This window comes from Plecotus auritus, assembly GCF_963455305.1.
Source record: "Plecotus auritus genome assembly, chromosome: 10".
Taxonomy (NCBI): Eukaryota; Metazoa; Chordata; class Mammalia; order Chiroptera; family Vespertilionidae; genus Plecotus; species Plecotus auritus.
The window spans coordinates 10785691-10796576 of record NC_137785.1 but is presented as its reverse complement, the minus strand read 5'-3'; the positions used below and the strand labels follow the sequence as shown (position 1 = coordinate 10796576).

The 10886-nt window shown below is 54.3% G+C and overlaps 1 protein-coding gene across 1 annotated transcript; it reads right to left on the bottom strand.

Moving 5' to 3' along the window:
• Window positions 1-65: 65 nt before the first annotated feature.
• NAPSA (napsin A aspartic peptidase) lies at window positions 66-9122 on the bottom strand. Its single transcript, XM_080644697.1, has 9 exons — window positions 9027-9122; window positions 5804-5945; window positions 5592-5715; window positions 5313-5431; window positions 4833-5032; window positions 3667-3789; window positions 3079-3220; window positions 573-671; window positions 66-351 (listed from the first exon to the last, which is right to left on the bottom strand). The coding sequence occupies exons 1-9, from the start codon at window positions 9104-9106 to the stop codon at window positions 112-114; spliced, it is 1269 nt and encodes a 422-aa protein (XP_080500823.1). The 5' UTR covers window positions 9107-9122; the 3' UTR covers window positions 66-111.
• Between the last annotated feature and the right edge of the window lie 1764 nt (window positions 9123-10886).

Sequence of the window (10886 nt, the reverse complement as noted above, 5' to 3'; positions counted from 1 at the left end):
CAGACACTAGTTTTTCTCTCCAAAAACTACACACTTACATAAAAGCTACTCAGGTAGGTTCAATGGAAACAGCGAATTTTTATTGAGTAGTGGGACCCAGTGCGCATGCGTCTAACCAGGACGTCTTCCGGAGAACTGCGCCTGCGTGAACCCACTGCCTAGCGGTCCAGCGCCTCGAGGACGAGCGCGCGCCAGCCCCACTCGGGCACCTTTCCTCATGTTCCCGCGGTCGAAGACCGCCACGTAGCTGCGCAAGAAGACATCGCCGAGGATCCAGAGGGGCCCATCCGGCGGGGGCACGTCCAGGGCCTGGAAGCCAAGCAAGCAGAGGCGGGCGCCACCCCGAGCAATCTGCAAGGTGACAAGCCGGGCCACTGGGTGTCACGCCCTCCGAGCCTGCTTCTTCCCTGGAAGCCAAAGCTTCGCCCCGCCCACTACCCCGGCACAGTAAAGGTTTCTCTGGCCCCTACTCGGTCCTTGTGAGTGTGAGGTCTCACTCCCAGCTCCACCTTCTGAGACGCCCCCCTCCCCACTTACCGCGTCACCCTGACGTCTTTCTGACCGCTGCCTACCTGGATGACGTAGTCCTGGGAGGTGAGGTTAAACCAGACACCCCCAAGGTTGAAGGACACTGGAGGGAGCGTTGAGATGATCGAGCACTCGATAATGTACTGCGGGAGAAGGGGAACAAGTGGAGATGAGGGGTTCCCGCTCTGGTCCAATTCCTTCCGTGGCTCCCCAGAGCCATACGTTATTGGGCAGCTAGGTATTCTGAACCTGTGAGTCGGACCCTGTTGCCTCGTCTAGCCTTCACATCTCTTCTTTCACCCTGTATGACTGTCGCCACATCCCCTGGCCTCCTGTTTGATCAGACCTTCTTTTCCTCTAATTGTAGATCAAAAACTGGTGGCCCTTACCCAGCCGGTGTGGCTCAACGGTTGAGCGTAAACCCCTTCACCAAGAGGTCCCCAGCTCTATTCCGGGTCAGGGCACATGCCTGGGTTGCGCGCTCCATCCCCAGTAGGGGGCGTGCAGAAGGCAGTCGATGTTGCCCTCTCATCGATGTTTCTATCTCTCCCTCAACCTTCCACTCTCTCTAAAGTCAATAATTTTTTAAAAAGACATTTAAGAAAAAACCTGGTAGCTCGTTTTGGAGTGCCCGGGTGTATTTAATTTGTCTTACACTGAGTCTAAAATGTTTTTTGAAAGATTTTTAAAAATATATTTTTATTGGTTTCAGAGAGGAAGGGAGAGGGAGAGAGAGATCGAAACATCAATGATGAGAGAGAATCATTGATTGGCTGCCTCCTGCACGCCCCCTACTGAAGATCCAGCCCTCACCCTGACCAGGAATGGAACTGTGGTCTTTGCTCAACCACTGAGCCACATGGGCCAGACTAAAATGATTTAAAAATTCATTACCACCTGTATGCCGTGGCGGTACAGGTTTTGTCCTGTGGAGCCTGCTGCTGTGCAACCTTATACAAGTTACTTAACCTCTCTCTGCTCAGTTCCCAATCTGAACATATAGATGGTGAGAATACTCACCTTGTGTGACAAAGAAATGAGTTAGCTGGGGAAAATGCCTGACACATAGTAAGTGCTATTATTATTTGCAAACCAGGGGCTTTAAAAAAAACAACAAAAACGATTTCAGGTTTTTCCAACAAACCAGCCATCTGGCTTTCCCCAGATAGCAAACTTGGCTGGAGCTGAGTCGCTGAGAGCTACCCTTTTAGATTGATGGGGTATGTGCTCTCCAGTTTACCTCAATTTCCACCACTCCCAAGGTCCTAATAATACAATATTAGACTATTATTAGCAACCCAAGAAGTTTATCTTCCTGAAAAACCAATAGGAATGACCTAGTTGGGAAGACAGGAAATGAGAACAAGGTTGATGAAAACATCAACAGACAGGCATCAAGGCATTGTTCCAAACACCTTAAGTGGATGTATCAATTCAGTCCTCACAACACACCTTAGAAGTGGGTATTAGTAACCCCATTTTAAAATATATTTCTTTATTGATTTCAGAGAGGAAGGGAGGAGAGAGAGATAGAAACATCAATGAGAGAGAATCACTGATCAGCTGCCTCCTGCACACCCCCCACTGGGGATCGAGCCTGCAACCCAGGCATGTGCCCTTGGCCGGAATCGAACCTGGGACCCTTCAGTCCGCTGGCCGACGCTCTATCCAGTGAGCCAAGCCGGCTAGGGCAGTAACCCCATTTTAGAGATTGGGAAACTGAGGCCAAGGAATGTTAAGTGGCCTGTCCAAGATCACACAGCCAGCCAGGAAACGGCAGAGCTGGATTCCAGCCTGGGTAACGCACAGTCAACCACTGGGACCTCCTGGCTCCTTTAGCTCATTACAGGCCTGCAGACGTCCTAGGCATTTACCTTGAACCTCAGCAACTGAGTTTTCTCCACCCTCTCCGAAGCGCCAAAGAGCACAGGGATGGAGTCACAGAAATTCAGACCTGGAAGGACCCGGGCACTGCAGGGCCGGAGGTGGAAGTGGGGGCAGCTCTTCTGTTGCACGGAACCCCACTCCATGCTGGAAACACCCTTTGTGTGGCTTCTGGGAGCCTACTCGCTCCAGGCGCTCCTTCCTGCCTCTGGCTGCTTCTGTCCTGTCCCCACTTTCCCTCCATGGGGTTGTTCCCCAAGGATGTTCCTGGGACCCCTTCTGTCTCCCAGAAGGGCTCACCTTTCCATGGCTGTGATTACTGTCTGAGGGCTGGTGGCCCCTAAATGTGATGCCTGAGCTTCTTCCACATGCCCTCCCCCACCCCCCGACATCCCCGGGTCCCCTAGCCTTCTCACTCCCATCCAGTCCTGAACAGACCTCTGTCATCATCTCCTCCCATCCACTGAGTCACTCATTGTAGACACGTGGGAGGTGTCCTTGCTTCCTCCCACTTCCCCCAGCCTGTCACAGCGCCCAGTGCCTTCTGCCCTGGAATGCCTCCAGGCCCCCAATTCTCACCTTTGGGCCCCAGCATCCTGCTCAGATTCTGCCAGTAAACCCCTATCCGCTTCCCCAGCCTGCCCCTACCAGACACTGGGTCCTCACCTTCCCCAACAGGGGCAATCCCCCGATAGCTCTATGCAGGGCCTGGATCTCCTCAGTGGGTCCCGTGATGAGAGATGTGCCTGTGTCCAGAATGGCAGGACAGCCCTGGGCACAGAGAGTCAGCCCTGTGCCCACCTTCACACTGTGATTGAGAAGGGGGCAGTCATTAGGGCCAGTGTCCTAGGAGTCCAGGCCCCCAGCCCCTCAGGTCCCCAGCCCCTCCTCCCCCAGACCCAGGAGTCCAGGCCCCCAGCCCCTCCGCCCCCAGACCCAGGAGTCCAGGCCCCCAGCCCCACCTCCCCCAGACCCAGGAGTCCAGGCCCCCAGGCCCTCCTCCCTTAGTCCCAGGAGTCCAGGCTCCCAGCCCCTCCTCCCCCAGACCCAGGAGTCCAGGCCCCCAGGCCCTCCTCCCCCAGCCCCTCCTCCCTCAGACCCAGGACTCCAGGCCCCCACCCCCTCCTCCCTCAGACCCAGGAGTCCAGGCACCAGCTCCCTTCCCACCAGGACACTGGAGAGCAATCTCAGCACCCCCTCCCCCACCCCTTCATAACACCCACCCCTGCCAGCCTAGAAGGCCAGGTCCCTCACCGCTCCATGTGGACCTGCCAGTAGGCAGGGATGGTGACTGGCACGTAGGTGAGGGGTGGGATGTAGTGTGCTGGGTCCGAACCACCCAAAACCAGCTCTCCTCCATCGACGGCTTCAGGGTCCCTGAAGAGACAGGAATGCTGCAGTGTCACCAGAGTTTGCCCTGCCAGCCCCAGAGTGGCCAAGGAAGGGACTCCTGCCCATGGGGTGGATTCTGGGCTCTAGATGGGGCGGAGAGACGCAGGGAGGGCCCGATGGTGGAACTGGACGTGAAAACAAGTGCAGCTTTTCTTGGCGATGAGGATTTTATGGTCTTGCAGGCTGCCTGGGGTGGGAGTGGGACTTCCTGGTTTGGCTGTGGGAGGTAGAACTTTTGGGGGTAAATTTTAATGAGTTTAGTTGAGCTAAAACTGACAACATAGGCCAGGGAGCAAGATCTCCAATGTTCCTTTGGGGGGCGGATTTAAGAGGAGCATTGGGGTTTCTGAACTGACTCTGGAAGGCGTATGTAATTGTGTTAGAGTGGGGTGGCTTCCTAGTGGATGGGGAGAGTATTTGAATTCCATGTCTTGCGCCCTAACCAATTTGGCTCAGTGGATAGAGCGTCCGCTTGCGGACTGAAGGGTCCCAGGTTCGATTCCGGTCAAGGGCATGTACCTTGGTTGCGGGCACATCCCCAGTAGGGGGTGTGCAGGAGGCAGCCAATTGATGATTCTCTCTCATCATGGATGTTTCTGTCTCACTCTCTCCCTCTTCCTTTCTCTCTGAAATCAAGAAAAATGTATTTTTTAAAATGGGCAATTCCTGACTTCTGGTGTGTGCTCTCCAATGGAAGGCGGGCTTTCTTTATGGTGAAGAAGGGTTCTTAACTTGAGTATTTGACTGGGTCGGGCATGGAATTTCCTGATCTGAGCTGGAAACAGAGCTTTTTAACTGATGGCGAGTTCCTTTAGTATATTTTTGGGTGTTGCTTAGTGAGTGGGACTTATCAGTAGGGGTCAGGTGTTTCTTATATGGGGTATGTGAACTTCCTGTGTTGGGTGGATGACTTCCTAAACGGAGAGGAGCTCAGTGATTTCCTGAATGAAGGGTGGGACTTCCTGAAGGCAGACAGAGCTTCCTCCTTGGGGCCGGGCCTCAGGGGAAGGCAGACCCTCCCACATTACCTGTTGAGGTAGAAGGAGAAGACAGGCTTGTCTAGCAGACCTTGGTCCACCAGTGTATCCAGTGGGGGCCGAACTCCTCCCACGGCCAGAATGGGAAAACCGAGGCCCAGTATCCCATCAAAGCGGGCAAACACGAAGACCAGGCTGGGCTCCCACAGCGCCTCCCCAAAAGTCACTGATGCATTCATGATTCCCCCAATCTAGGGGGAGATTCAAACGGGGCGAGTTATTTCTGGGAGGACACTTCCCATATAGTCCTGAGTGGTCCCCAACTAAGGCCTGAATCCGGGAACGTGGGGAAGCTTCATCCGCCCCACCTAAGGATCCCCACCCCTTTACCCGGGAAGCCTGCCTCCACACTTGGGAAGCCCTGCCCATTTCCCAGGAAGCTCCGCCTCCTCAAGCCCCTCCCTAAGCCAGATCATCTTCGACATTGGGGTTCTCACAGGTTCAAGCCTTCCTGGGGTCAAGGTCACCTACAGTCAGCTTGTCCTCACTCAGGATGCCGCTTAGCCGCCCAGATCCATATTGAATGGCGAACTTAGTCCCGTTTGGCTTGAAGGAACTGGAGGCTTTCGGGTCGAAGCGGTGGTGGAACCCTAGGTCAGAAGGTCAGGGGTCTGTCAGTGGGGGAGCAGAGTCTTCCTTGGGAGGGCGTGTCAGAAGAGAAGGGGGCCTCAAAATCCCTTGGGAAGCTAAGGCCTAGCCCCCTTCTCCCTTGAACCCACTCAGCCTCATTCTCCCCCCACCAAGGCTCACAGCAGGGCAGGCTGAAGAAGTTGCATCTCCTGGACGGGACCCAGAGATTGGAGGAGCCAGTGTCAAAGATGACAGAGAAGTTTTGTGGGGGCGTCCCCAGCCCAATTTTCCCATAATACTGGGCCTGAGGGCAAAAAAGAAAAACGAGAGAGGGTGAGTGAAGAACTTGACTTGAGGGCCGGAGAGCGGGGCTATGTGGGGCTGACACTCACGTTCATGTAATTGGAGAGGGGCACAAAGGCGGACTTGCCCCCCGGGGATGGGGCCCCCAGCCCAAGGGGCTCTTCTGGGTTCCCCCATCCCCTCAGTGGGTTTGGGGTCCTGCTTCCAGTGTAGACTCGGCGAAGAGGGATCCTGTGGGGAGGAGGATAGGGATAGTTAGGAAGGTACCTTTCCTATAAACCTTCTATCACAGTCTTTCCCAGATCCTCTATAATAAAAGCCTAATATGCTAAGTATCCAGTTGTCTGGTCGTCCGTTCAACCAATCAAAGTGTAACATGCTAATGATATGCTAAGGCCGCTCAACCGCTTACTATGATGTGCACTGACCAGCAGGGGCAGACAATCCCACCAGTAGGTTAGCTTGCTGCTGGGGTCCAGCCCATTAGGACTGAGAAAGACGGACCGGACACACCCTGGAGCCCTCCCACAGTCCCTTCCTGGCTGGCCAACCTCCCGTGTCCCTCCCCAGCCCCAATAGTGCACCAGTGGGGTCCCTCGGCTTGGCCTGCACCCTCTTGCAATCCGGGACCCCCCAGGGGATGTCAGAGAACTGATTTCAACATGATCCCGCAGGCCAGGCCAAGGGACCCCACTGGTGCACAAATGCACCAGGCCTCTAGTAGAAGATGATGCAAAGAAAAATCTTTGTGGACCTACAGACAGTAACAGTCATTACCAGAAACCCTACCAAACACCTACCAGACCATGATGGCAAATTTCCCCAAGACTTTACAAGAACAAACCAACCAAAACAGACCTACCCCAAAAGCTTTCAGTAATAGACACATTCCAGTGAACATAAGCCATTCCCACCCTGACCGGTGTGGCTTGTGGATAGAGCGTCGGCCTGTGGATTGAAGGGTCCCAGGTTCGATTCTGGTCAGGGGCATGTACCTTGGTTGCGGGCACATCCCCAGCAGGGAGTGTACAGGAGGCAGCTGATCGATGTTTCTCATCGATGTTTCTAACTCTCTATTCCTCTCCCTCTTTGTAAGAAGTCAATAAAATATATTTTAAAAATAATAAAAACTTTAAAAAATAAAATATGCCATTCTCAGGGAATGGCACTCACAAAGTTTTCCAAAGACCCTACATAAAACTAGCCTTTGTAAAAAAAATCCTCACATGCCTTAGTTGGTGGCATTGGAGACTATTTCTCCCACCATTGGGGGGAAAATATAAGCACCAAATCCCAGTTTCACTCTTTATACTAAAACTACAGGCATGATGCACGAAATTCGTGCAAGAGTAGGCCTTCCTTCCCCCGGGCCGCTGGCTTCGTCCGGAAGGACGTCCAGTCTAATTAGCATATTACACTTTTATACACTAGAGGCCCAGTGCACAAAATTCATGCACCAGAGTCCCCTCAGCCTAGCCTGCATCCTCTCCAATCCGTTATCGGGCCTAAACCGGCAGTCAGACATCCCTCTCACAATCCAGGACCGCTGGTTCCTAACTGCTCACCTGCCTGCCAGCCTGGTTGCCTCCAAATGCTCCCCGCTGCCGGACTGGTCACCCCCAACTGCCCCCTCCTACCAGCCTGGTTGCCCCTTACTGCCCCCCCCCGTCGGCCTGGTTGCCCCCAACTACCCTCCCTGCCAGCCTGGTTACCCCTCATGGCCCCCCCTGCTGTCCTGGTTGCCCTTCACTGCCCCCCTCTGCTGGACTGGTTGCCCCTCAGTGCCCCCACTGCCGGCCTGGTCACCCCACGCAGCCTGCTGTTCAGTCGTTTGGTCATCCCTCACTAACCTCCCTGCTGGCCTGGATGCCCCATGCAGCCTTCTGTTCAGTTGTTACTGTGAGGGCATCCTGACCAATTTGCATATTACCCTTTTATTAGTATAGATTCCAGATACATCAACAACTTGATGTGAAATGTAAAATTGTCAGAGCACTAGAAAGAAGTAAAATGTTTAAATAGCCCGGCCGGTGTGGCTCAATTGGTTGGGCATCGTCCCATGCACCAGAAAATTGCTGGTTCGATTCCTGGTCAGGGCACAATGCCCGGGTTGCAGGCTTGATCCCTGGGAGGGGGTGTGCAGGAGGCAGCAGATTGATGTTCTGCTCTCACATCAATGTTTCTCTCTCTTCCTCTCTCCACTCCCGTCCTCTCTCTCTAAAATCAATATAAGTATGTTTAAAAGTTCCGAGCACTTAGCTTCTGATGGAGTAGATCTGGGAGGGAGCCTGAGAAGTGGCATTTCTAACAAGTCCCCGGCATGGGTTGCTGTTGGTCAGACAACACTCAGAGAATCACTCTCTACGGACTTGGGCAATAATGGCGATGATCTCTTAGGTAACACACGCAGGTGAGCCAACCTCGGGTGCAGGGATAGTTCTTGCACCTGCCTGTCGTCACTCCTGGAGCCCCGCCCCCCCTCACTGCTTTGCTCCCCTCCACCCCCACCCCACCCCCATCCCCGTGACTCCGTGACTTGGTCCTTGAGAGGCTCAGGAATGTGAAGTGGGGGAAAGGGCTCCTGGAACAGTCAGTGTACCTCTCTTCCCCATCCGGAGTTTCAGCGGGTGGGGAGAGGAAGGGAGAGATTGGGGTGGCACTGGCCAGATGCAGGGATAATTGGGGTCCCCAAAACTGGACTTACTGAGCCCTAAATAGTTTGGAAGATGCAAATTGGAGGGAGTGCCCGTTTCCATGTCACAGACCTGCGTCTCTGTCCCTGGGGGGAGGTGTTTCACGCGCCTGGAGACCCCAGGACCAGCTCATCAGAGTGCTCCCAAAACCATGAGGGGAGAAGAGGGGACGGTCCCCAGTCAAGGGTTTCGGGGCTGGAGGATCCTGGACTAAAAGGGCTGGGGTCTGCCCTGGCGGGTGTGGCTCAGTGGTTAGGGCGTGGGCCTGCACTGCAGGGTCCTGGGTTCCATTCCCAGTCAAGGGCAGTACCTGGGTTGCAGGTTTATCCCGGCCCCAGTCAGGGCGCCTGCAGGAGGCAACCAATGGATGTGTCTCTCTCACATCGATGTTTCTCTCTCGCTCGCGCTCTCTCTCTCTCTCTCTCCCTCCCCTCCCTCCCTTCCACTCTCTCTCAAAAAAAAAAAAAAAATCAATGGGGTCTTGGGACATGGCACGGTGGAGCCCTTGGGTGAGAAGCCCCTGGAAGTGGTCACGAGTCTGGGGTGCCAGGTGGACAGTCACTTGAAGGGGAGGGAGGGGAGAGTCCGTCCCAGGTTTGGGGGTGGGGGTCCCCAGTACCGGATCAGCGCGGCGTCAGCGGGCCCTGCGGTCAGCAGCAGCGGCGGCAGCAGCAGCAACAGCTGAGGCGGCAGTGACATCTCTGGGGACCGGGTGTGGGCCCAGACCTCTCCAGCTCCCTTTTCTCTCTCCTGAGACTCCGCCCTGCTCACCACCCACCTCGGGTTTTGGAGGTGACCGCGACCTGAGTCCCTGCGGGGCGGGGGCGGGGGCTGACACGGGAGGAAGCGGGGGTATTTTTGGACAGATGTGCAGAGTATTTTTGGAGTTTGCAGAAGCATTATCCAGTGTCACTGTCGCGCCTCACTCCCAACTTCGGTGGCGGTGATGGCGGGGTTTCCTGCGCCCCCAGCCCCTGTCTGTTAGCAACTCTGGCTTTAACATATAACTTCCACTGCCTTTCTCTGAGACTCATTAACCACAAGGGTTTTCTTGAGCAAGCGAAGGGGTGGGTGAGGTGTTGATGGAAGGGCTGGGGGAAGGGAGAGAGGACCAGACCAGACGTCCTCCTTCCCCTGTTAGGCGGGATCTTGAGAGGGTCAGGACCCCGCCATCCACCGCCACACACACACACACACACTCTTGTGTTTTATTGGGAAAATAACTGAAACACAAATAAAAATCGCCCATAGCCCCAGCACCAACCAGCCAAAAAAGCATAGTCCTGGCCGGGTTGCTCATTGGTTAGAGCATCCTGCCACTCCACCAAGGATGAGAGTTCAATTCCTGGTCAGGGCACATACAAGAAGCAACACGCCCTGGCCAGTGTGGCTCAATGGTTGGCCGTCACCCCATGCACTGGAAGGTTGTGGGTCCAATTCCTGGTCCGGGTAGATGCCCGGGTTTCGGGCTCGATCCCCAGGACAGGGGCATGCAGGAGGCAGCCGGTCCATATTTTGCTCTCGAGTGGGTGTTTCTCACTCTCCCTTCCTCTCTCTCTCGAAATCAATTTTTTAAAAAAGCAACCAATGAATGCATAAATAAGTGGAACAACACATCGCTGTTTATCTTTCTCTCTGTCTCAAATCAATGAATGAAAATTTTAAAAAGAAAAAGCATAAAAATAATTCTCATGGACTCTGTCACTAAGCCTCCCCCCCATGTTTCCCTGATGAAGTTTCTCAAACATCCTATATAATAAAAGGCTAATATGCAAATCGACTGAATGGCAGAATGACCGGCTGCTATGACGCACACTGACCACCAGGGGGCAGACACTCAATGCAGGAGCTGCCCCCTGGTGGCCAGTGCGCTCCCACAGGGGGAGCACCGCTCAGCCAGAGGCCGGACTCACGGCTGGTGAGCACAGTGGCAGTGGCAGGAGCCTCTCTCGCCTCTGCAGCAGCGCTAAGGACCCCTGGGGGGATGTCCCCGGGCCTAAGCCGGCAGTCGGACATCTCCCGAGGGGTCCTGGACTGCGAGAGGGTGCAGGCCGGGCTGAGGGACTCCCCCTCCCTCCAGTGCTCGAATGTCGTGCATCAGGCCTCTGGTATTGTTATGAAGATTTTGAAGCAAAGTCGAAAGAATACACAGTAAACCCCATTACTCACCACCTAGCTTCTGCACTTAACATACTACGCTGGACTTTCTTCATTACACATCTATCCGGACGTCCCTCTCTCCATCCAGCAACCTCTCTGCTTTCATTATATATTTCAAGTAAGTTGCCAGCATCACATACTTCACCCTTTAACTTTTGAGCATTTACGTGATCAGCTTACTGGGCTTTTATGTATATACCGGATCAAGATGTAACACATTTCCTGCTCCCCAGAGAGTTCTCTGTCACTGTCTCCCGGTCAGTGTTCCCAGAGATAATGAGGACCCTGATGTCTATGGCCACAGACTAGCTGCACCTGT

Excerpts from the sequence above, each read along its gene's own strand:
- NAPSA (XM_080644697.1), bottom strand. The coding sequence starts at position 9,106 with ATGTCACTGCCGCCTCAGCTGTTGCTGCTGCTGCCGCCGCTGCTGCTG. Across the intron at positions 5,946-9,026 it reads GCTGACGCCGCGCTGATCCG|GATCCCTCTTCGCCGAGTCT; the intron begins GTACTGGGGACC and ends TCCTCCCCACAG. Across the intron at positions 672-3,078 it reads GATTGCCCCTGTTGGGGAAG|TACATTATCGAGTGCTCGAT; the intron begins GTGAGGACCCAG and ends CTTCTCCCGCAG.